The sequence below is a fragment of the Rhea pennata genome, chromosome 8 (genome assembly GCF_028389875.1).
Source record: "Rhea pennata isolate bPtePen1 chromosome 8, bPtePen1.pri, whole genome shotgun sequence".
NCBI lineage: Eukaryota > Metazoa > Chordata > Aves > Rheiformes > Rheidae > Rhea > Rhea pennata.
Genome location: NC_084670.1, coordinates 28424732 through 28451585, shown reverse-complemented (window position 1 = coordinate 28451585; position 26854 = coordinate 28424732). Strand labels below are relative to the sequence as shown.

At 41.8% G+C, this 26854-nt stretch overlaps 1 protein-coding gene across 7 annotated transcripts in view; it reads left to right on the top strand.

Annotated features, from left to right (window-relative positions):
* Positions 1-24904, top strand: part of DNM3 (dynamin 3) — a 183586-nt gene extending 158682 nt beyond the window's left edge. For 4 of the 7 annotated variants that reach the window (XM_062580962.1, XM_062580960.1, XM_062580958.1 and 1 more), the window contains 3 exons: positions 3293-3519; positions 4761-4997; positions 18726-19068. In XM_062580962.1, coding sequence (XP_062436946.1) covers positions 3293-3519; positions 4761-4997; positions 18726-18795 — 534 coding nt within the window. In that variant the 3' untranslated portion in view covers positions 18796-19068. Of the gene's footprint in view, positions 1-3292; positions 3520-4760; positions 4998-18725; positions 19069-22857; positions 23230-24719 lie in introns of those variants that run through there. The other 3 variants (XM_062580961.1, XM_062580959.1, XM_062580964.1) reach the window with 3 other exon arrangements.
* The last annotated feature ends 1950 nt before the right edge of the window (positions 24905-26854 follow it).

Genomic DNA, 26854 nt, shown 5'->3' with positions numbered 1-26854 from the left:
ATGGTTCTACAAAGACCTAGAAAGCAGTGGAGCTGTGAGGGAAGGTAGGTCCTGTTAAACAGTGCATGTGTTGGAGTCTTCAAAAGTCCAACCCATCCACCAGGAGTTAAATAAAAGTAACCCCTGGCTTTAATGATCATATTCTGTGCTTTCTGTTGCCCCATCACATTGCCTCCAAAACTCTAGAAACAAATTGATCCCAAGGAGTTTGTTTCCATGGCAATTGTAACCTCCCAAGTACTCCTAGAACTTCCTTTCCCCATTGTGGGCTTGTAAGTGAGCGCTTATAATTCAGGGGAAGTATCAGATTTAAACTTAGTGTACAGAAAATAATAAGATGCTGTCTCTAAAGTATGTTTTAAGGCCTAAGCCTAGATTGTTGTATTCCAAATGTATCCTTGTTCTTCCCTTAGGGTAGGTGTTGATTACCTTTAAAGAAAATATATTTACCACAACGAACTGCATTGAGTTACCATTAGGAATTCAAACATGCACAAAACAAAATGCACATTTCAGAATTTGTATTTCATGGTGCCTAGATGTCACAGATTATACAAGAGGGGTAGTCTTGCAATAGACAATGTATACTCTATAAGCAGTGTTGATATTAGTCTTATCTGAGTAGGAAAACTCCAAAGTAAATGTTAATAGCAAATGTAAGATCAAGGAATTAATTGTCCTTGCATATGAGTCATTGGTGTCTGTAGTAGTCAGTCCCACTGGCTCAACTGGGCTGATGGCTGAAGTTTCCTTGCAAGCCCATCTCACCCTGTTTCAGAGTGATGTTAGCATATAGGATGCTTGCTGTGGTTCAGTTTTGACTGCAGGTCTGATGTCCATGAATGAACACATTTTAAACCATCCCTATGATTGTGTTTCTGTTTTCTAGAAAAGAACAAAGGCATGAAGAAGTGTCACTTTCCCTTTCCTTTCCAGGCTGGAGAAAGTGGTTCTTGTGGAAAATCTACTGCTATCTAGTAAAGTGCATTTGCCTATAGAGGGAAGGAGACTGACTAAAGGACTGTCCTTAAAGTAGCAGTCATCTTGCAGAAGAGTCTAGCGAGTTACTTGAGTCTTGTGCTAGTGGCAGACAGGGATCTCGTGGTAATTGTCACAGGCTGATTTTCTCAAACAGATATTTGTGGTTTAACAATGCTTTTACAATCAGCTCTGGCCTTAATTTAATTTTAGGACTACTTTTTTTTTTTTTTTTTTTTTTTTTTTTTGAAGTGATGCCATTAAAATGCTCACTTCATCAAGTAGAATGTGATGCTGTTTAACTATGATATCTGTTTTTAATGTGGAGTTTTTGGCACTCATAAGCAAAGTAGTGTATTCTGGCTCTTGATCAGTACCATCTACTGGAAAACAGCATGAGACTCATGGAAAATTTTTGCAGGCTTTGCTAAGAATTTATGTATCTCCTGTCATACGTGAATAGGAAATGACAGCAGAGTATGGTCAATATGATTTTGTTCCCCTGTAAGATCCTTCCTGGCCTTCTTTTCATTGCTAGGTGACAGTGAAGGGTCCCATGCCCATGCAGCTTTCCTACTGATCTTGTCTGAACACAAACATTGTCTAACTGTCAGATTTTAAATCAATTTAGTTTAACTAGTGCAACTGCCCCTCCAAATGCAGCTCAGGTTTATGTAATCAGAATCTTGAGAATCGCTAGCATCTGCAGCTCAAATAAGCTTTATAGAGCAAAATGCCACATGAGAAATAGATCAGAAAAACAACAAAAATCTCAAATGTGAGGATTTAGTAGGTCAGCAGTTGGTCTGTTTACCACAGTCTTATTTAATCAGAGTACCTCTAGCTTTTTATCTCTCTTAATATGGCCCAGGTTTCTATAACCAGGGCAGGCATAACAGGAAATCAATATACTAAATTAGATTACTTTGGGACTTCTCCCTTCAGTTTAAATGTGTAAGGATGGGATATTTAGAATCTCACAAAGCTGGCAGAGATGAAAGACATGGTCTACAGTAGGGTAACCGTTGCTAAGAAAATAATGGACAGAGATGTTTTAAAGTGTGAAAATTCCCATTCCCAGGGGAACTTTGTATCTGACAGCATTGGTAATGGCTGTCATCCACTTCTCAGTCAGCAGCTCAGAACTGGGCCAAAATGCCAGTACCTGGGAGTCATTGGGAAGGCTGCTTGACATGAATTGTAATCACAGGTGTCACCTTGGAGGCACAGATCAGCGTTGACTCCAACCATGTCCAGCATTTCAAAGACATGCAAAAAACAGCCACAGTGCATTGTGGAGTGACTGCACAAAAACATTTTATTTTGAAACATGAAGAGTAATCTTTGAATGTGATTTCATAAATGTGTTAAGCCCATCTACATGCAGGCATCTGCCAAAATGTCCAGTCCATCCTTTTTCATCTGTTCTGCTCAGCTGCATGTGCCAGCCTTTCCTTGGGCCACAGCTAGCCCTCAGGCTGTTGCACAGTCACCTGGATCTGAGCTCAACATTCTTTAGTGTTTCTCCTCTGTAGAGAGTTTTCAGCTGGATCAGTCCCTGATCTAACCTAATACAAAGCTGCATGGCTGCTGGAGTTGCCATAAACAAGGTAGCAGGAAGATGTAGTTGGAGTAAGAAGAACCTGTACCTAGATGGGCTTGAAGCTGACTGTGAAACCACAGGGAGATTGTACACAGGTGTACATAGAGAAGTATTGCATTTTTGTCCTGTTGACCTCAAAACATTTTAGAAAGTTTGATAAGCAAAACATGCAAATTCACCAACGCTGCCTACCTTGGTGTATATTCTAATCTCAGCATTTCCATGATCAAATATTTGTCAGCTGATTTAACAAACAGCAGCATAATTGGGGGATCTCTGTTTTTTCCTCCTTCATGCCAAGTATTTAGAGATTAGGAGAAAGCAACTGTCACTAATGGTAACCCTGTGAGTTTTCTGTATAGGGCCATGGAGAATTGAACTGACTGCTGCTAATTCAACCCCTTTTTATTAGAGGGGAGAAAATTCATGCAACTAGTATTGTCTTCTCTTTCAAGTTCATGTCATTTAACAGGTAACTTTCTTTTCCTCTGTGGTATATCTGGCACATTATGAACACAGTAATTCCTCCTAAACTCTGCTTTTCTTGTGTATCACCTATACTTTCTTTTATCTGATAGTATTCCCGGAGTAACAGATTAAATTTAGTTGTGCTTTGTCTCCTGATACAGTGGTTCTTCTGCTGTATTTGTTCAGTACTGTGTTTTTAATGGCTAATATAATAATGAGGAGTTTCTTTGTCTCATGAAATAGGTAAAAGAATTTATCAACGCAGAGCTTCTCGCTCACTTATATTCTTCTGAGGACCAAAACACTCTAATGGAGGAGTCAGCTGAACAGGCACAGAGGCGAGATGAAATGCTACGCATGTACCAAGCACTTAGGGAAGCTCTAGCAATCATTGGTGATATTAGCACTAGCACGGTGTCAACCCCTGCACCTCCTCCTGTAGATGATTCTTGGCTTCAGCAAGCCCGCAGGTAAGGATCTTCATATGCATTTTGCAATGAAAGTTAGGACAGGCAGATGTTGTCAGCATCAGCGCTTCCCTCCCTACTCCCCTTTTTGGGCAAGTAGTCCTCCAAGTCTTTAATGACATTCATGAGGGAAATCGGAAAATCTTGCTGTTATCCAGATGATGTTTTGAGTTGCTTCAAGTACTTAAGAGATGAAGAACATGCAGATAAGCTGATTTTCTTGCATACTGCCAAGAATCTCAGAAGCAAGCTGGACTTTAAATATCAATATATTTTTTTCCAGTCAAGCCACCAGCCGTCTTTCCTAATATCATATGCTGTGTTCAAGAATGTCTTCGAGGAAAGACTGCTTCTAGTTTTGGTTTCAATGAGCAGTGACCTTCCTAGAATGTGAAGAGCTTTGTGTTCTACTGTACTGTGTTAGCAGGAAGCCAGATTCAGAAATCCAGATCACAATCCCCAGAGCAGATGAGGACCAGCATGCATTCTGTATGGTCCAATTTACATGCTCATTTTTTAAAAACATTTTCCCACATATACATGTTCTATGGATGTGTATGTAAATGCCTGTCTTTAAGAGGACCATCCAATGGACTTATATCTTAGCTGATATTTCAGCTAGTGACTTCTGTCACCAAATACTGTTTTGTTTTCTTTAGAAGTACAACTCTTTCTCTTTCCTTATTCTAGTAATCTCACCTACATCTGCAAATTAACTCCAACTGTCTACCCTCAAGGCCACTACTTGCAATCCATTACAAGACTTCAGTGCTTCAGGCTCTGTATCCTAGAAAATCCACTTAACAAAACATTATTAGAATTCTAATATTAAAATCCATTTTATTTACCTCATTTATGTTTATTTCTGACCATCTTAATGCATACTATCTGTGGGAAAGGTAAGTGTGTGTGTGATATCTTTTCTTCAGCTGCAGAGGGAACAGTACTTGGTGGGAAGGGAAGTAGTTCTTGTAAATATCTGAAGTGTTACTAAATAGCCCTTTCAAATGGGATTCAAACCTGGGAAGCAACATCCAGAAGAAAGAAAAAAATCAAGGGAAAAAGAGAGTTATCAATTTAAATACATGTGATGCTCATTCAGCACCCTGTTAAACCTCTCAGATTCAAGACACTATGCAAGCAATGGAAAATGTTGTCACGGATATAAGAAAGTTTTTTCATTTCTGGAAAAAAAAAAAAAAAAGACACCAACTTATTGAGCCTAATCTCTGGTATTTCACTAGATCTCCTCCTCCAAGTCCCTCAACTCAGAGGAGACCTACATTAAATAATCCCCCAACCAGACCTTTATCTGGCAGAGGACCTGCTCCTGCGATCCCATCTCCAGGCCCTCAGGCGGGGGCTCCCCCTGTCCCATTCCGCCCAGGACCATTGCCTCCATTTCCAAGTGGTGGTGAAGCCCTTGGAGGACCTCCCCAGGTTCCCTCTCGGCCAACTCGAGCTCCTCCCAGCGTCCCCAGGTAAGACATCCAAACTTCCTGGTGCTGGGCATGGTTCTCTTCCTCTAGCATAACAGACTGATTCTGCAGTTGTGTGAAAGTCAAGTATCGTTGTTGAATAAGTATTATACCAAAACAAAATTAAACATTCCTTGCAGTGAGTCACAAGCATTTTGAGGAACCTATTTTTAGCACAAATACCACTTTTTGCAAAGATATAAACTTCTCTCATTTAAAAAAACAAATATTTTCTCTTAAGAACCACTGTTGTGTTGCATCTACGTGAGGGCTTTGTAAAGATAAAAGTCATCTATTCTTCCACTAGAACAGTGGCACTGGGTACAATAACTCACTTTAGTCATTCTGAGTCCTCACCAGAGGAAGTAATGGATCTTCTGGGAGAGAACAAGAGCAAGCCCTCATAGAATCAGTGGAACAAAGTGATCAGAGTCTGACTTTTATTCCACAGTGCAAATAATTTACAGCCAGTTGAGAATAGTCCATGGCTGACTAATGGTGTAGGTCATATAGCACAAAATGGTTGGTTAAAGAGCAGTATTTTCATGATCGCGTTGTTTTCTTTACTTCCAAGGGCTTTGCATTTATCAGTTCTTTTAAAAGTAGCTTTGTATATTTTATATTTTTTTCTATGTGGCATTAACTGGGGTTTGTTTTTGCAAAATATTTGAATAAAATATCCGTAAGATTTATTTTCACTATGACCTAATACTCTTAATCACTCATAAATGTGAAAAGTTCTGATTCCAAGGGCTTCAGTAACTTCCAGGCATGGGCAGATTAGCCACATTGGAACAAAAGGATTTCTCTGTTTTTAATAAATTTACTGTTACGTTGAAATAATAACAGTTTTTAAGAAATGAAGATTAAAATAGAAGCAGAAAAAAAATGTGCACATTTCCATTTTAAATATAGTAATTGAAAATAAAACCATCCTCCGCCTTTGGAGAAAAACTACTAAATGCTTTCTTTTAAATAGGTGAATATGTCATAGCTGTTAGTAACTGAAATTTGAGGCTCAATATTTCTAATATAATTGCTCTTTATATTATAAAGAATAAATAAATGAGGTATATCAAATGAATGAAACATTTTAATATATTTCCAATGAAGAGTGTTGCATCAGTGCCCAACTATGAATTATTTTTCCACCTTAGTGGATATCCTAGCTCAGATTAGGATTACTGAGGAGAAGTGCAAAATTGCCTTTCTGGGTACTAAACTTTGCACTGAAAAGGTGGAAGTTGGAGTGGAGTCCCCCAGATGGATCATTTTTGGTCTGAGCTGAAGGGCAGTAGCATCAGTGTTTCCACCGTGCCATCAGAGAATAAATCCACTCGCTGGAGAGAGAAGGGAAGTCCAGTACGTTGTCAGTTGTGCTACTGGAGAGAACCGTAGCTCCCGGCAGCTCTCACCTTGCCTGCCTTGCGAATGAGCGCGTCTCCGTGGTCCTGCCTGGCTGGGATTTTGCACGAATCCTGCTTTCCTGAGAATGCTTGCCAGGAACATGTGTGATAATCCTTTTGATGCTAAACTGATAGGTGGGATGGAGATCAGGAAGGGATTTTCTAGCTTACAAAAGACACTCGGGTAAGCAGCCTGTGAACAGCTTAATTCATGGCTGCCGCTGATGGCATGCAAAGCAGTGGCTGGTAAAGGAGGTCAGTGCTTTTCAAATGCTGTAGCTGGATATATAATTGAGTGTATGACTGCCTAACATTTTTGTGGAAAAAATGTCTGAAATACACATCTTCTGGACTGCATCCTGGTTCTCCTTTTTTAGAGCTATGAAAGCCTCAGATATAAAGGTCTCAGATGCTTAAGAATGAAGGAAGAGTTTGCCTTTCTGCTGAGACTTCAGGTTTCTCCTGCTGACTAAACTCTGAGAAAGGAAATCCCAGGGAAGGGGCTGCAGGGGAAATCACCTGAGGGAGACAGTGTGGCAGGCTCCGGTGCCTATTAAAAGTCTTTTTTGAGCCTTGGAATTTCTGCTGCGCTTCGTCTGGTTTTAATAACAGTCTTCGCAGGATCGTAGGAAATTGACTCAGAAAATGAGTCTGAGATATTAAAAGGGGGAAAAAAAAAAACGGTTTTGAGGAAGAGTTCTTGTGGAAACTTGAGCTTTCTCTGTGACTTATTTTTGTACTAAGCCTCTGTGCCCTGTCTGCTTTACCACCATTTTCTGCAATGATTGCTTGAAATGTCAGGATTTGTCATATCTAGGGAAATAGCTCAGCTTCCTGAGAAGAAAGATGTATTTTTAAAGTTCTTCTAGCTTTCCAAAGAAGCTTTCTTTGCACCCCCATCACTGTCACATGGAGCTGAAAATCCTGATGTGCCAGAAAATATAGGCATTCTTTTTTCACGTGTTCTGCCGCAAGATAAAAAGCTCATTTTCAGGGGTAAGTTTTGAACCATCTTGTTCCAATGATAAACACGTTTTGTTTGGAGAATTTGCCACCTTGTTACTGAGATATAGCCCCTGCCTTTGGAAAAATCCTTCCCCCCCCCCAAACTTTATTAGCATTTAATCATAACAATTGTGCAGAAACTGAGCTCTCTGTGTTTTCTGACGGTTCCTCACTTACTGTACAGGGAAAGGAAAGGGGTTAGGGGAGCAGGAAATAATTTTTTCCTTGCCTCTGATTCTAAAGCTGTTTTGGGTTATGTGCTCTGAATATTTCTGTAAGGAAACAGAAACTATTTGCATGATACATGCCTCTTTTAATTAATCCCACTTGAGGTGGGTGGATCTCTCCCAGCAAAGCCTGTGAGTAAAGGCCCCTGGTTTTGTGAAGGGCTTGATGCCAAAACATATATGATTTGTGAAATATTCCCCACTGCCAGAATTTAGATGATTTCCCCTCTCTCTTAAAAGGCTGCAGCAGTATTTTAAAAGAAAATGCAGCTGTGCATTTGCTTTGGTAAGGTAGCTTTAAGCAGACCCTTGAACCACTTTAGCTTGCCATGGTGTGTGTTTGCCTCCCTGTTCAGAAAGTCTGATCTTGATCAATTTTAGTTCTACTACAGATGCTTTATGACATTTAAATGTCCTGAATGGGGATCTCAGCTTTGCCCCAAGGAGAATAATTGAATTGGAACTGTTTTTCTGCTGGCAGCAGGGCCCGGGGTGGTAGCGGAGGCGGGAGGGTGCTCCCCTTCTCTCTCTGTCCTGCTCTGCTGTGCTACCGTGGCTTCATGAAGGCTTTCCCAAGGAAGGTTTAAAGATCATTCCCCACTTTGCTGGAATGATATATGTGATCCCACTTGAGGTGGAACCTTGGTACCTGCTTAAACATAGGACTCGGGGGGCTGCAACGTCTCTTCACACAGGCAGGAAAATAAACACTTTTGAGCACGTATGTTCTGAGGCTCAGACCTGCTGGTACACAGCCTCTGCAGAGAGAGCATGATCTTTAAATGTGAAGCATGCAGGGGAGAGAGAATTCACATCATGCTGCTTGTGAATAGCCGCATACGCTGCCTACCACCTCTTTCAGCAGTCTCCCTGCAGTTCGCTTCAATCCGCAGCCAGTCAGCAGGGAAGGGGGGATGGCTGTGCAGCTACATTTTCCTATGTCACCGAGGTTAATTACATGACCTGCTGTGCTTGTAACTAATCTATGTCATAAGCTATCATTATGTAGTCCTGCCACCCCAGTGCAGAAAAATACCTATGTTTGATAGTAATTACAGTTAGAAAATTCCAGACAAAGCCAGAAGCACTAAAGAAAGTATCATTGCTTAATGGTATTTGGTTTCCAGGCTCTGTACTCTGTTATTTGATTGCAAAATACCGACTATTAAGTTGAAGTTTTATTTGGTGAATTTTTAGGGATCAGAGTTCTTTGGAAAGACCTAACAAAAAGTCTAACCCTGTGCACCAAGCAATAAGGGGATCCCTTGCAAAAATTGCATGTGATCCTCTGACTACAATCTGTCATAATGCCTAGGCATGTAAGGCCTGAGGGTTATCCTGCCTTACCCTGGGAATCTCCTCTCTCCGGAGGGTTTGACCTTGCAGCCTTAAAAACATGCTACTATATTTTAATGGAATATAAATAATAGTCAAATAGCCATTACATCAAACTCTTCTGGCAGGATGAACAAGTGTCCACTTTTAAAGCATTTTCATGCTGAGTTTGATGATCTCAGTCTGAACATGCAAGCACAGCACTGTCCCACAGCAGTGTCAGTATGCCTTCGTTGAATGATCTTCACTGAAAGTTATAGTCGGAAAGTATAATCAGCAATTAGGAATGCTCAATGCATGCAGAGAGATGAGAGTGTTATCAGAAGGGATTTCAAAATCCTACTAAATTTAAAGGGAGACAAGGAAGCCATTCATGTCTGTGGTCAAAAGAACATACAGCTGTATGGAGTGCTGCAAAGCCAGAGCCCGACGCAGCTGAAAATACTGCTCTTCCATAGTCAGTATGATTCCAACTCTGCCTATCCAAGTACTCAAAAATCATGAGATTTATGAGACTATAAATTATTCTTTCTGTGATTTCTGCCTTGGGGGAAGACACCTCGGTGTGATTTGTTACCAATCCAATGTAAATTTCTTGTTCAAATGCGCACACACAGTAATATGTTCCTTTTGCTGCTGGCTGCTTTGAGCGGGATATTCCATTTATTTTCTCTTATCCCTTAGAAAGGAGATCTGTTTTTTCCCGTCCTCCACTCCTCCTTTTATCGCTATTTCGTCTTTGCCTCTTTCTGGCATTCCCTCGCTATCCCCTTCTTGCCCATCCTGTTTGCATCTTCTTTCACATTCTCCCTTCACTTAGTTTCCTGCCCAATACATTTGTCTCCTTCTCCATATATTCCCTTCTTTCCTTCTTACCATCTTATGTTGGTTTCTTTCCAACTTATCCCTTCCCTGACACCTTTGTAAGTCTGTCTCCTGCTCCTTGCATTTCTACCTTCTTTTAATGTTTTCCATCCAGTTTTCAAACTGCAGTAGCAGGCAATCTTTTTTAAGAGCAGCCTGGTGCCAGTGGTCATGATGACGATTGGAAACACTAGCTATCTTTAGGGTAACCATACTAGCACGTGCAAAAAAACAGTGGAGGAATGCTCGTCAGCCTAACTAGGGTCATCATCAGATTCTGTCCTAACTGAAGCAACAAAATAAGTAGCATTCTGAATAAGGATGAATATTGTTGGGGTTGGCCAGAAAGCAGGTCACAGCAGATTTTAAAAACATGTAAAATATCACAATATATCAACTCTTGTGGTTTCATTATAACTCTGCAATGCTGATCGTAAGAGAAACTTGGAACAGCGTTTGCGCAGAACTGGCTCTTCAGCTGCCTGAACTGTAACGCTGTGAGAGAGATACAGGAGAGTCTGCGCTTCTGCTCCAAAAGCTTCGTTCACCACTGCTCCCAAAAGGGTGGCTTTCTCCTACGCTGGCAGTGGGATTTTGTTCACCATTTTCCTTCATATACTTCTCCCCCAAATAACTGTCCTAAAAGTCAGATAAAACAAAAAAAACAAAATTTATTTGATGTCAGTCATCCCAGTCTAGGTACTAAGCCTACCTGCACTGAATTTAACTCCCACCAGCATCTCCTTTAATAAGCCAGAGGCAGGCTTTCCACTTTACTTCTTTAGTGGTCTAGGAATTTTCTGATGGGTTGTGACAGTTGATGACAGTTGAGCAAATCTTTCTCAAGAGTCAATTATTTATATTTTTGGGGGGTTAAGTCCATTTATTGTATCTTAGTTTTGATTGTCTATCATTCCTGAGATATTTTCTCCTGCCTGTTTAAACCTTATTCAGCAAAATTTGTTTTTAAAATCGGGTGAACTAGGAGAAAGCCATTTTATTGGAACTGTTGCAAGTACTTTCTCAATTCAGCAGAGTGGTTCAGGCTGGGAAATGGCTCCTCATTACTATCTCAGTGTAGACCAATCTCCCAAAATGGGGAAATGATGCAGGAAAGAGAATAAAGAAAAGAAGGAACCTGAGAAGAGTTCTAAGAAGTGATTCTAGGATAAAGATACTGCTAGGAGTGCAGTCCCCAAGCACAGTTGAAGCTTGCTTTGGGAATGTCAGCTGGTGAGCTGGATGAGTGACTAATTTATTCTGTTAGGTATTTTCAGCAAAAACTTTTTTTGCCATCTTAGCTTTTTCTCTCTCAATATACTATTAGTAAAAGGAAGTGGTTTTTATTTTTAGCAACTCTGAACTTGAAAAGGAAAGTAGAGTCAAACAATAGCAAATATTGTTTGCCAAGAATACAGACAGGAACTCAAAGATATGTTTTGTCCCTAGAACGTATTTCATCTCATAACAGAGTAGCTAAATAATGGTTGCCATAAAGGCTATGCAGGACTAGAGCAATGTTGTCTAATAAGAAATTTCTTGCCATGTTTGGAAGAGTGGGCAGAATAGCAGGGCATCTCTAGTTTTCCTTGTGCTGGAAGAGAAAGCATATGACAGTAAATAGAAAGTAAGCAGTGATAGTGTAAGCTTTCTGAATCTGCAGGCAGCTTGAAAGGCTGTAAACTCTCCTGTCCCCTGCAAACTGTGTTGGATCGTTAGTGAAAAAAGGGCACTCAATGGTCACATTAATGACACTGATAATCATGTTAGTGGCTGTCATCATGGATAAGAAGAGGTGCAAGTCCAGCTGGAAATGACAATCAGGATGTTTACTCCCTTTCTTACCAAGGTAAGTAAAGAGGAAAGAGATAAAAAGGCAGAGGGAGGTCAAAGAGAAAGTAGAGGCGAGTAAGAAGGACGAACAGAGCGGGCAGAAGTAGATACGATCTTTAAAGACAGGATACGCATGACTCTCACTGACACTGAACATTGCAGTTGAACACAGAACAGTACACAAGGCTTCAGCTACTATTCCAAGATAGTTCCTCCTGCTGATTTTGTGGCCCTGCAGTTGACATCATCTGCTGTGGACAGAGGAAGGAAGAGCAGCGTTGTGAATGTATGCGCTCAGCACTCCCAGCTTCCTCTTCCTCCAAGCAGAGTTTTGATCTTCTCAACCATCTGGACCCAGTGTTTCTGAAGAGTTGGGATAGTCCTCCGCTAATGTGTTGCACACTTGCTTACTTGACATGTTCTCTGCTGAAGGGCAAACAAGAACACAGCTTGTTAAGAATAATAGTCTTTCTTGGTTGCTCTATTCAATTAATTTCTTTGTTTATTCAAGCTGAGTTTTCCATATGACACATTAATTCCCTAAAATGACGAACTCCAAAATGCTACACCCACATAAAGATAAATATGTTTGTGTGTGTTTGTGATAGATGTTAATTTATGATGGTCATATAGAAAACTCAGCTTAATTTGCAAAGAAATTAGGCTAATGGAGTATATTTTGCAACCCTTTGCCTCTGAAAGGAGACAATTCATATTATGAATATATAGTAGGTTAAATGAGTGGAACCCCAATAATCCTAATGTTTTGGAACAGCGTTAGTATTGGAATTAATGGAGACTTACATTGCTGCAGTGTAGTGGTGGGTAGCGGAAGAATACATTCTTCAGATTCGCTATTTTTTTTTCTTTCACTGAAAGGGAGTAATTAGGTATCAGACAAAATTGAATAATCTGGCAGTGCAGTCACACACTCTATGCATTTGTAGAGCCTGATACATATGTGTTCCGCTGGAGAGCTACTTTAAAACTGGCATTTGTCCTCAGACAGTGTGCTCTGCCTCTTAGTCCATCTGTTCCTGTCTTGCCTTACAATAGCAATCCTCTGGGTGTGCTTACTAGAAGCAGTTTGTGTTTGACAAAGTGGCATTTTCCAGTACAGAAACAAATCAAAGAAATTTTTACTCTCTTGAACCATTGTGTTGGGATAAGGGACAATCTCAGATGTGTGTTCCCATGTTACTTTTTTTTTTTTTCATCACTATTTAGTGCTGTTTCTCATTTCTCCCATAATCTCTTACTCCTCCTCATTCTTGGCCGTGAGTCCTCCTTTATTCCTCTCACCATCCTTTTTCTGCTTTTCTTGTTTTCATGTAACCTCTGTCACTAGTGTCAAGTCTCTTTCTTCCTCTTTGTTTTCTCACTTCTAGTGAAGATCCTTCTTCCTGAGTTGTCCTTGAGTCTCCGTAGTTGCTGTGCTGCACCTATTCTTATCAAGAAAGAGTTTATAGGTACAAGTTGTAGATGAACTACTTGATCAGACCTACAAACCATGTCTCACTTCTGTTCTTTGACCATCATGACTTACAGTAGTTTCATTCCTGTTTTGGATTTTCTGCTAAATTCAGAAGCTGATATAGGTCAAGAAGTACCATATAAAAGTTACAGAGGTTGATGTAAGAATGGGGAAAAGTAGAGGGTAAGTTGTGTAGGTCTCTTAGGATCTCACTGAAACAGTGAAACCTGTATAAAAATCAAAATCAGTCAAGGCATTACAATAGTCCTAAGGACAAGCTTAGGAAATTGGCTACCTATTCTCTGTAAATAAATCACATGAATGAGGAAATGATATTTATTTCTTGCCTAAAGAATGTTACTCTTTAATCCCATTATTGTATGCCTCACACCCACATTTTCATTTTTACCTAAAATAACATTTGTCTGCAGTCAGATTTAAAGCTGCTTAGAGATTTTGTTTGAATATTTTCTTGTTATATTCTGCAAAGACAATTCAGGGTATTCTGAGAGGCTTGCTTTATAGGAAAGCCAAAATCACGTAAAAGAGGGAGAATAATGGACTTTTGTTTACAACTTCAAATCTATAGGAATGTATCATAAAATATGGTTATGTGCATGCCTTCTGCAAGTGTCACAAGCAAATAAGAATGTAAAATGTAAGTGGAAATGAAAGTCTTTTATTTAGAAGTATGTTAGCTGCACTCGGAAAAGAGAAGCTGTCTTCTTAAAGCCGGGCCTCCCAGCGTAATTATGGCTGTGCTTTACTGAAAGCATATTTTGTGGACTGTGCGTGTGGAGTGATAGCACTTTTCAAAAAAGAAAAGCTTGAAGAGCTCCCATATGTTTCCGATCGAATTTTAAGTCTAGACTTGCTTTATTTAGTTTCTTTTGCTCTGTGTTTGCCTAACTAAAGTTTTTAGGAGTTCTCTTAAAACTGAAAAATTAGGGTGTGCTACTTATGTTAAAAATAAATGTAGAACTTTTCCTTTTTAAAAGTTTTTTGGAGGGGATGAGAGTTATCCTTCATTCAAAACCCCACTGAGTTCTTCAAAGGAGGAGTCCATGCAGCAACATCAGGGAGTTATTAAATACATACTTAGTCCGCGATTTTCATTGGTAAATTCTTTATGTCTGCTTAATATGTGCTAGTTAGAAGAACTGATTCTTTCTGCAGACTCGTTTACTCAACCCTGGGGACCTATGATCCCCTGCCCCTTTAGCACTAACTTTTGCAAACACTGTTTCCCTTTAAAAAAAAAAAAAAGAAAAAAAGAAAGAAAAACGGACTCCGCAGACCGTTAAAGGGGCCAGGCTGTGGGACTCGGCCCCAAAGCTTGGAAACGCAGTTAAAATGTTTGAAACAATAACCAAATTGGAAATACCACAGAAATGGCATTTTTATAAGCAGGAGCTTTCTATGAATCTGGACCAGCCTTTTTTTAGCCTGGGAACAGCTAATGCACCGCGTCCCTCCCCGGGCGGAGGGAATCGCAGTCTGATAAAGCAGAGAGAAGCGGTCCTTGCTGTCTTTACCAGTATCATCTTTTGGCCTCAGACTAAACATTTAGTTGGGCTTAGTCACTTATTTACTCACTGACATGGCAGCTAGGGCAGAGCACAGATCTGGGGGAGGTTGTTTTTCTCCAGTTTCCCTTTGCGCTGCCCAGAAGCGGATTGGAGCTCCCCCTGCTGCCCTCGCTCTCTGCGTTACTGCGGTTCAGAGGGTCTGGCAAGCACATTTACGTAACCTTTGCTCGCCCTTCACACTCGGAGCGCAATCGTGCTGGAATCACGCTAGGCTTCCTCAGACTTTCATTTTTCACATGAGCTCAGAGCAAAAAAAAAGAAGGTGGGACTGGAACCCATACCATCGCCATTTCCACACGCTGCATTTACAAGGAGCAGCCCAGTGCTGACTTGCTGGTCCAGTTATCCCAGGGCGACAGTTTAGATGCCCAGGTTTCCCCCCTTCCCTCCCCCCCGCCCCCAAAGTCTCTTGGTGCTGCTGGAGCTCTTCCAGTCACTGCTCCACACGTAAAGAGGGGGGAAGAGGCGGGAGGCATTTGGGGTTGACCTCTCTTCCTGACTTTGTGACTGAGACCCTGGGGGAGGAGGGCGGAAACGACTGAGCTCTGCTCCCTGTGTAAAACTCGTCACAGAATGACTGTTCACCTTCATGGGGAAAGCTAGTGACAAGCAACTTCTGGGCTTGTTCTTCAGCTCATATAGATTTGGTCTTCAGCTTGGGCCCATTCCTTTTGTGTGCTTGGGGCTAGTGAAGCCAAGGTTTCTGACCCCAGATGCCACCTCAACTGAGCCCCAGCCTAGCATCCAGGAGCACAGCCCATCTTGCTGTATTTACTGGCACGTGGAACTAAGGACTTCCCACGAGGCTGTTAGTGGAGGGCCTAGAGGTGCTTTTGCACATCTCTCACATACCCTCTTTTTCAAAATGTGAGACATCACCATTGTCCACCAGGGACATATCCAGGCCTTCTGGCCATTTAACAGGAGACAGACTATGCAGGGTCCTCTCTGAGTTGCATCTCCCCCTGTAACACAACAGCACAGCCCCTCTCCCACATCTTGGCCATGTGTGCTGGTTGTTTCTGGATCACTGAGATCCTGTGTGATCACAAGAGAGAAGCTGCAGAAGTACCCCAAGAGTGAGAGAGACAAGCCTAGCTGCAGATAGTTTGAGGCTAGTCACTGTGGATGTTGTATTTGAACAGCTGCTGAGTTGACCAAATCCACTGCACAGGACCAACTGCAGGATTTAAAGCTGGGAGTCAAAGTAGTGTAGTGCAAGCATTGCTTTAGATTTCCCTGTGACTGGCATCTTGCTTTTCTAGTTTGGACTCTCATAGCAGTTTGTTAACAGCAGAGTAAGCCTGAACCAATTTGGATTTGTTCACTCTGGAAAAAAAGATACCAGTTAAAAACGTGGAGGATCACATCACCATGGCATTTCAGCCAGAGTGGCAATAGGGCCCATTTGCCACTCCTCTGGAAGGTACTTCTGATTTTCAGGGTGCCAGTCCTGCTCCCAAGGCTATGGTGCGGGGGGCTACGGAGCTGAAAGACAGCCCCACACGACCACACTGCCCTGGGAACGAGCAGCATCCCTGCGGCCGAGGAGCCGGAGTGGGACTGAAGCTAATGAGAAGTGTGCCCTGTTCCTCACGTACGTCCGGACCTGGACCTGTATGAAAGATGTGCGCAAATACTTGCATGCACAGGGACCCAGAAAGAGGCACTCATCTCCCCCGGAAGGTACTCGCAGAGACTGCGGGGCCCCTTGCTGAGCAGGGCTGCCCGCGGGCCGCACAGCAATGTTGGCGGTGCTGCGGGGAGCCGCCAGGCTCGGCAGCTCTGCCCGGGGCGGGCTGCAGCGGCCGCTGCGCCGCCGACCCTCGCAGCGTCAGCAGCTCCGCGCCAGAGGGGCCCCTTGGGAGTATCGGCTTCTGCTTGAGTTGTTGCTCTGAAGCGGTATGAGAGTCTGCTGGTTTTTTTCTTTTTCCTGGTTCAGTTCTAGATTGGGCTTCATGAAAACTTCAGAGTAATGGTTCAGGTGTAGTAACAGGTTCAAGGAGAAAACGGCTCAGACCCATTTGTGGTTCAGATTCGGCTTGACTGATTAAATCCAGGATGTTTTCCCACTGTGCTCTCTAGTTTCTGGCCTAACTAGTCTTAAATGGCAATTTGACTAAATTACGTCATTTGAAGTCAGTGCACTACATTTAACCTGGTGTTAAAATACAAGGCTGGGCTTGTATCTTTTAAATTTGATAGGAGGATAGCTGTATGCATTTTCCCTTGTTTGTAAATTGTATACAGATGATATGATGTTCTCAGTAAGCACTAAACAATGCAGTGTGGGGCATTTCAACAAAGGAGTAATTTAATGTAACCCAGCAGAAACGCAGAGCTTTAGAAGTGGTTCTTTATGAAGCTACAGATTTCGGAAATGGGTCCAGAAGACCTACAGTGGAGCAGCCTAAGAAACAATAGTTAACACAGTAACATTTTTCTGTAAGAAAAATACACTATGAAGAAATTATAATTCACTCACTTTTTTTTAGCTTGTTGATTTACGTGAATGCTTCAGTTGAAATGTTTTGTATCTGTTGTATAGTAGGGATTAAAATTCTCATTTCTTCACTAAAGGAGGATATTGCTGTACAAGATGTGCTTGGAGCCAAACGAGCTTTTTAGCACTTTCCTTTCCTTTCCTTTCCTTTCCGGTCAAGTATAAATTTGTCTCATATGTTATGTTCTGGTTCAAAGAAGATTAGCATTTTCTTTGCAGTCTTCTGAGATAGGATTAGGATTAAGGAATGAAGAGAGCATGAATATTTCCTGTTAATGAGGGGCAAAAAGACTATGTAAGAGAGAGATTGGAATAAATTGCATCAACAAAACTCTGTTGCAGAGTGCTAAGTAGCTAACTGAGGGAGCAGACTGGCTGTGAAGAGCAGGCACTTAGGTATATATTTAAACAGTACAAAGTGGTGCTAGGCAGAACTGTCTGAGCTAGTGCAGGCACTGAGGGCAGGAGGGGTATGTTCACCCCATGCTCCGCACAGGCTTTGCTCAGCAGTGGGTTGTGCTAGCTCAGGTGGAACAGAGTATTTACAAAGCAATCTTCATAACCACGCTGACTGGATTGTCTCTACACAGCGCTGAAGTGCTCCGTGGAGATGTACCCTAAATACACGCAAAACTGTAGAAGGCAAACAAGCAGCTAGCTAGAGAGAATTCGTCAACAGCTCTAGCGGAGTTGTGTCATCCTTTGGCCAAGGAAGGGAGGGGAGTTGTGTACTACCCCTGCTCAGCTTGGGCTGCAGGTGGAACATGTTCAGGGGTTATGCAGCTACTGGCTAATTCTTGTACCACAGTATCTTATAGGATGCAGCCCAAACTGAAATGCAGGGTTTGGCAGTGCACAGGAGCCTAGGCTGAATCAGCCGTTTGAAATAGGGGGATAAGGTCCCCTGAGCCCTCTCAAGAAACCTGGGATTCTCTTAGCAGTTACTGAAGTTGATAGATGAACACATAAGTGACAAGTGAATGAATCCAGAATCCATCACCACAGCTGGCATTTTTAAAAGGGGCCATTGATATCTGGCATTCAAGCACAGTTCATGTAGCTGTTGCAAGAAGTGGCATGTTTTCTGCTTTGGCGAAAAGCACCTGAAGTTGCTCCAGCCAGTCTCCCAGATTCCCACTGGCTACTCTGAAAAAGTGCCTGTATGTCCACTCTTTGGCTGTCCAGGCTGGGAATGACCCCAGAGAAAACGGGAATAGTAATCATCCAGTGATCATTTACATGGCACAGGTGGTAATTGTGTTCAAAGAATTCACAGACTTGACCAGAGAGGAGAGTTGTCTGATGTGTGAGAATAAGGCACAGTGTGCAGAAACCTTTTGCCTTCTTCCTTATTGTGGACGCTTAGAGCTGGCGTGCTTCAGTGTAAATGAGCACAAGAATATAATGCTTAGGTGCATGTGCATGTTCACGTAGTTATAGCAAAAGGTCCATTCTCAATGTTTCCACTTAATGTTTCTTCTTTCTTTCTCTCCAGTCGAAGACCACCCCCTTCACCTACTCGGCCCACTGTAATTCGTCCATTAGATTCGTCCCTGTTAGACTAAACGAAGTTTCTGGCATGCCATTCGTTGTTAACCAAATATGTGGAAGCAGATTGCTTGATAACTGTTGGAATAACCAATGTATAGTGGCATGTATGGACATCCATAGGCAAGTAACCAATTTTACTGATATACACTCTGTCCATTCTGCATTACTTATGAAGTCTTAAATGTTTTGGGAAGGTCTGTGCTGCCTTGACTTTTCCTTGTGCTGTAGCTGATATTAGCTAACTTACTGACATATTCACCCAGATAGCTATGCTCACAATCCTATACAGTCAAACGAGGGATTGACTTTGTGTGTGTGTGTGTGCACGTGTCTAAGTCTGCTTCTTTTTTTCTTCTATCTGAATGGCACTTTGCTTTTATCTGTAACTTTCAGATTTCTAAGGCGTATCATTTGAAAAAAGGTTTTCTGTTGTTTGGAATTAGAGTTATGCCCATTTTCTCCTTTAATGGCTAAACTGGGCCAAGGAAAGCAATGTTTTTTTTTATGCAGGCTCTTTGTTGGCCCAACACTTCCATGTCCCTCTTGCAAGCCTGCTGGATGGCAGCTTTTCCTATAGTTCTCCTCATCAGAAGCCTAGTTTTTAAAGAATGTTTTTAAACAAGAAGGGTGCGTATGGTACAATCACTGTTTTACAAAATCCTTCTTTCCACATTGGTGACTGACATCCAAAGTTGGCAGTTGGCTTGGCGATCAGCAAGAACCAGGCTGCAGTACCCTGGCTTAGACTGGGTAGTGCTCTATAGAAATGGAAATTCAGAAGTCCCAGCAGATAACTTAGAAGTCTCAATGTGGAGTTGCCACACTGTGCAGCAAGGATGTGAGAAAAGCAGTTTGAAGGGCTAGTACATGACAGGCCAGCATGTGCCAGATTACTTTGTCCTCTAGCAGCACTTACATTAGTACTCCCACTGAGCCCACTGGAAATGCTACGTGTGTGAGTGTGGGTGATAGGTATATATATACTGCCTGGCAGGATCCAGAAAGTTGAGTGTTGCATTTGGTCATTATGTGAAATTCAAAAAATACCCATATACTCCTCTGCCCACTGTGTGAGCCAATCAACAGAGCTATGGCCTAGGTGTGGATCTGAGCTTTCCAAAGATCCAGTTTGGATTCAAAATACTGACTCAACCCCGTCAGTGAAGTTCCACTATATAAAGATTTTCTATTTGCATCTCTTGAAGTCCCACACACCTCAGATTGGCTGTCCCCTTATCCAAATAGGTACTGAGAAGCACTCAGCTGTGCATCCTGGCAATGTATTATTTTAGCAGATATTCACTTTCAGAGGTCTTCTCTGCCTGTTGTTTTACAAATTGTATATTAGTACATTGTAAAAAATATATATATTTTAACTATATCACTTAATTCTAAACAGTTAGGATTGATGTCATCCTTGTGGCTTAAAATGTAAGCCAACAGAATTATACTAGAGATTAATTTGGCCTTATGTCTTCAGAAAATATTAATTGTTGTTATTACAATTACAGTTACAGATACCTAGGTAAAGCCATTGGTGGTTTCAAAGGCCACTAGTGTAACCAATCTAATAAATTTATTTATGGAGACTGCACGTAGGGCTACAATATGTTGTAGCTCCGTGGTTAGGCAGAATCCAGTCAAAGAGCCACAACCAATGGAAATTCTCCCTGTTAAGTAGTCCCAGGCTGCTAATTAAATAACAGTTATGTTCACCACTGAAACACATCATGCTTCTGCTTACATGAGAGAGATGAGTTTGGAAAAGCACCATGATTTTATATTAGCTTAACTTTAATATCCTGTCAATCTCATACTTGTGACACACACCTAGGGAGCCTAGAGGTCAGCATTTGAAGTGCAATGAAGATGGAATCTGTCAGTACAGTGGCATCTTGGTGATCTCAGCAAATGGCTGAAATGGCCAGTGTTTCCCTAGAGAACAGGACCGTATCTTCAAGAACAAGTGCACAAAATCAGCTTACAAGGAAAAAAAAAAAGGTGCAAACCCAACTGCATTTACATTGTTTTTTACTACAGAAAAGTCAAAACATATTTTGATGATTTTTCTTCTGTTTTCCACTGTGTAGTACTCTATTCTGTAACATATAATGCATCTATTAGTTGTGTTTTTATAAGCAACTGTAGTAGTCCATATTATTGCCTACCAGCAAGCCTGTATGTAGATTAGCCGAACTCTGTTACTGGGCTGGCAGCTGTCTTCTGTCAGAAAGCCATGCTTAGTACCTCTTCCACCTCAGCCAGTGAAAGTCATTATATTAACTCCAAATCTTAATACTCAGTAATGTTATAAGGCTAAGATCTGGCTTTACCCCACCCAATCCTAAATGCTTGAGTACAGCCTTAGTTGTTCAAGGTGTCAAGTGTTTAAGATGGGAAGAGAAAGTGGCTCCAAAAGGTGATTCAGACCAGTGTGACTGCATGGGACACCAGGGTGATAATGCTGGTAAGTTAGGAGCCTCAATTAGATGGCATAATTCTTGGTCTAAAAATGTTTAATTAAATCTTCCATGCTTGAGACTCTTAATTTACATTACTCATGGTTTCTGTCAAGCCTAAGGAAATACGCAATTATCATAATTCAGTGCTACCCTTAACCCTGTCCCACAAGGAGTTGTATTTCTCCATGGTAATCTTGAATTATAAATGATAAACTCAAGCACAGATTTACTGGAAAGAGGAGGGTGGGAGTGAGGGATCTGTAGCCCCAGTGTTAGCACTGCCTGGTTCTGCACTCATTTCTGAGGTCGTGGGACACAGCGTACAGCTGCACAGCCCTTCCTTCTTCTGCATCCCCATTCAGATCACACCTAAATCTGGACCTATTCCTGAAATGCAACACTTTTAGGTTTATAGGTTAATTAACCTTAAGCACAGATCCAGAGTTGGATGATTTTTACCTCTAATTTCTTGCATATATACTTTTCAGAATAAATTGCATAGCATTTTTCTAAGAAACAACAATTCTAAGTGCTTCCCCAAGAAATTGGTACTTACAGCTGACTAAATTCTCACCCTCTAACCGTGGTCCCTTTCCTCATGCTGTAAGTGCCTGGAACAAGCTTGTCTGTCTTGCTCACTCCAGAATCTGGTGAATTGTGTCTCTCCCCGTTCCTTGTTCTTGGAGGAGCAGCCTTGGCACCAGCTCGCTCCAGGCCTGAAAGACAGCAGGACAAACTCACCAGTACATCTCCATAGATCTGCTAGAGGGATTGGTTGGCCAGGACAGGCTACTTACCTCTCGCTGGACATCCGTATGCAGGGTGAGCTAAGCATGAGCTCCTGTATCTGAGGAGCATAGGTTCTTCTCCCATTATCTGATTCCCTTGGGGAAGCTCGGAAGATAGGGAGTAGTGGAGACTCCAGTTAAGCAACAGAAGGTTTTTTGAGTTTACATGAGCTTGATAATTAGCTGGATGATCTATTTAACTAAGTTTCAGGAGGGTGCTCATCTGTTACTGCATTTAGGCTAAGCCTAGATCTCTGTGTAAAGAATATGTTCCACCTCATCCCATCATGGATGACTAACAGCTGAAGAGCTCACTTGGGCCATAAATAGCTCTCAGCCTTTAATCTCAAGGGATCTTGTGTTAGGATTAAAAAGATTGTATGTTCAAGAAAAAGGTTTATGTAAATAGTTAATGTGTGTTTATTTTGTTGCTGATCTTATTGCACTTTCTGAGTAAGCCTCATAAAAAGAGATATTTATTATATTAGAAGAGATACATTATAGGTTATGGCATTTTGTGTTAATGTATAACCTAGAAAATATTATACTGTATGTTGCAGACAGCTACAATAGACAATATGTATACAGCATATTGAGATTACTGTCTAGCTCTGTCTTTCTGTCATAAAATAGTCCAAGCCTCCTAAATTCAAAGCAGACCTACTTTGTACATGTGACACTGGGGAGGCACTTGATGTCTTGGTGTGCTTAAAAGCACACTGCCTCCTGCTTTTGCATTGAATCTCCTCCCTGGGGCTCTAGCAGAGCAGCTCCCTTGTGTAAATGAATGTTACTCTGCCTGTCTTTCCTCTTGCTTTGTCTGCAGGCGAGCTGATACGGATGGCTCCTCCCGTCCAGACAGTCCTTCACTCTTGCTTGATATATGATTTGTTCCATCTTGCCGGCCGTTTGTTTCACTTCTTGTTTCTTTACTTTTCCAGAATGGTGTAAACAATGTCTTCTTTTTGTAAGAAGCTAATGCTTGATTTCTTTCTGAATTTTGCTCTGTATGTTAATGCTCTGTTTCATATGAGCCAAAATATCTGCCACTGGCTTCGTAGTCTTTAAATGGTTCCTGCTGTTGGCCTTTGAGCATAGTAAGTTGATTCCTGAAACTATGGTCATTACTGAGCATTGCATACACCTGCTGTAAAAATGTTATGCTGCATTTCTGAACCTGAAATAAACTGTAACTCTTGATGGGCTTCTATTATTACTTTCTGGATGCGCATGAGTGGTCTTCACCCTAATCACAGCATGCTGCACTCTGCTTCTCTTTGGACTGCAGTAAGGATTCATGAGAGACACATGTTGCAGTTCATATCACTAGAGATACCACTTAAGTGTATGGGGAGATGAGAGGGAAGTGACCCATGGAAAGTATTCAGCTTGCTACCCTGTTAGGGACTTGGAGTGCTACAGAGATGTTGTGCTGGCAAATAGGTAAGTGTTTTTCAGGCAATATCTGGTATTTGTTTCACTGTTGGGGAAGATAGGTTTTGGGGGAGATTCAGAGCAGAGCAGAGGGCCAGGCTGAGTCCTCAAGAGCAGAAGTTGGAGTGAAGTTGTGTATGTGTGTGCATTCTGTCTGGAAGAGATTTCTCCCTGAAGTGGTTTTGTATGAACGTGCAGATGCCTCAGAATGTCTCTGTCACTCAGTTCCTCCTTCAGATTAGTAAGAGCCAAGTAACTGGAATCAGCGCTTGGAAGAGCAGGAGTGGTCTGTTTTGGCACAGCAGGTAGCAAACACACAACAGCTTCCTATCGGAGGCTCTGAGCACAACAGTCACTATGCTGGTCCTTAGGATTTGGGAAAGTGAGGGGGGCAAAATGCAATGGGGGGTGAGCAAAGCAGCAATATCCTGTTGTATTCTCAGTTTGCTGTAACACTTGGGAGCATTTTTTTTGAATAGCCTTTAATGCATATGCCTGGGGCAGAGTCTGCATTTGCTCTCTGCAGACAGGAGTGTCACACACGTGTCCTGTCTGGCTGGAGTACATTAAATATCCCTGTGTGAGTTGTTTCCCTGCCTATTGGCCAGCTAATATGTCAGTGCTGTCTGCTGGATACTAGGATGAGCAGCCGCTCTTCTCTGACTGCTGCACTAAGCCATTGACTGCCAAGGGTCTTTTCTGCAAGTTTTGGCAGTAGATTCATTGCACTGCCATCACCCAAAGTTTTAGCGTTCCTCAGCAATGACCCCTCCAAATATCGCAATCCAACACATAGATCATCTTGTTTGATCATTCCTCTAATCCATCAGAATCTCACTTAAAAGGTCTACTCCAAGAACAATGTTTGAAATAAAGTGTGGTCCAGATTTTAAGGCTGGCTGGGGAAAAGCTCTTCTGGAAGATATTATTTGCTGCAAGAAAATTAGAAAGTTTCTGACCAGCAACTTCGGCACTCATCATGGGATTGTCCTAGTTCTCTGGCGCCAGCATGTCAGATGGGAAGCTTGGAGGATGAAAGCAGAGGCTGTGCAGGCTGTGCTGATAGCCAACTGATTCTAATCTCATTCTTGCTCTTTTCCTTACTGTGCATGTTCTGTCCCTTTTTCTCTTAACTCATTTTATAATTTTGTATATTAGCCATTTTGTTGTATCTTAACCTTTTGTTTTAATTCTCTTTCCCCCTCCTCCCCATGAATTTGGGGTTATTTTTTGTTTTTTTTTTTTTTTTCCTAGGCGACCTCCTCCAGCTGTTCCAGGAAGATCATCCTAATGCATACTTCTTTTGTCTTATAGGCAATCTGTTGTCTTTTTGCCCAAAATTGTCTTTAATTTGCACTAGACTATTTGTAAATAAGATTTTATTTTCAGATGTCAAAGATAAGATTGATGATAATAAAATAGAATGCTTTTCCATTAAAGACTCTACCCACTCTTTCTTAAATGGAGCCATTAACACCCCATTAAAGCAATTGCCTGGGTCCTGTTGAGACTCTGGCGGTCTGATGTGGGAAGGGAGGGACATGCTGCTGGGATTCTACCACAGCTTCTGAATTCATTAATCACTAGGATTGCTCAGGAAAAGTGGCTTTGGCTTAGTGGTAGCAGGAGGAAGAATAGCCAAAGTCTTTAACAACAGAAATTGAGAGAGACTCTCTGAAGAAATGTGTAATAAACCAGTGGTGGCACCAGACTGTGTGCTGAGTCCAAGGAACAGATTGTAGCAGTCTCTCAATTGATGAATCTGCATGATTATAAAGAAATCACAACTGCTGTGACCATTTCTGTAGCTGAACTGCTGAATTCTCTGCAAGCCAACCTTGTTGGAGCATCTGAGCTCAAGTAACTGTAAGTAGCTACCTCTGGGATTCCAAATATGTCTGTGCCTATGGCATCCAAGTGAAAGGTGAATTCTGGTATTTAATGATCAGAAAATGTGTTTGTTTTTGGTGCTGGAGAAGTATATAAAGGAGTAAGTCTAAAGGAGCTCATCTAATCAATATTTTCATTTTTCTCATATTAAAACATTAAAGGGTGTTTCACAAACCATGCAGATAAATTGGAGGCATTTGTGCACACATGATCTGGAGGCAGAAGTAGTGTCAGGATGCCAGCTTTTTTTTTGAGAGGCAGGAACCATGTATTTATTTGTAGGAGGAAGCTTACAGGGAGGCGGATGTGCAGCAGTGCTGCTCTGGGGATGGGGGCAGGAGAGTAGATGGGATTAGTACAGTGTGTAGAAAGGAACTGGCAAGACCTTTCAAACCAGGTCTGAAACACCCCTGCTGAGTTCAGCCGTTCCAGCTGATTTAGGTCCTTGCTGAGAGCTCATATATCCAGGGAGTTTCTGACTCACCTGGATGTGCCGGTAAATGCCAGACTCTGCATTTACTCAAATGATAAGGGAATGCAAACCCAGAGGGCTGTAGACTTATGCCAATTTTTGCTGCTTCTTGCTCAGACTTTGTTGTTTGATAGAACATAACAGGAAAAATAGTAAAAGGGATTAGCAGGAAGAAGTTAAAAAAAAAAAAAACAGAAGAACAGCAACTTTTAGGAGAGGGAGATAAAGACCTTTGAACTGCATGTGCTAAACCAGAAATCCCTGTGTTAAGGAGAGCGCAGTGATGGGCAGTGTGTTCCCCTGCACTCTGGGAAAAGGGAAGAGTGGAGAGTGCTAATAGAGAGTGCAGACAGTGCGTTTGTGAACTCTGTTGCCTCCAGAGTATGGAATGGGAAGGGGAGCACAGACTGGCTAACTTTGCCACATCTTTCATCTGTGGAACACACTGCTGCTCGCAGTATCTCAATTCTGAGGCAGAAGAGTTCAGTAGAATTTGGAAATTGCTTATTTTCAGGACTGTTCCTGACAAGCGATGGGGTTTGTATGCAAGGAGCTCTTCAAGATGCAGGTGATTCTGGCCATGCTTTGCCTTTCAGGTAAGAATGAATGTGAGCAGCCTGAATTTCACGAGGTGCTTTTCTCCAGGTTGCTCAAAAGTCTGTTCTGCACTGGGGGAAGCTTCCACTGCCTTCCCTCTGGGATATGGCATGGTATCAAGAGAGGAAGCAACAGTGAATAAAAAGTGCCTGATATTTTAGTTCTGTGGGCTCATGTACTGCACCTGAACCAGGAGCTGCTGCTGTTGCTTCCGTCTGCGGACTAACACCCATGCTTTAGGCTGTAAAGCACAAGCTTCCTTTTCAGACACTTTGTGGTGTTAAATCTTTCAGAGAAATCTTTACCTTCTTCTGAAGTATTTAATAAAAGCTGTTGTTGGAGGTAAGGCTATGAACTACATGGATTTCTGGTAGTTATTCTTAAAATCTCCTAAAAAAAAAAAAAAAAAAAAAGGAAAAGAAAATAAAAA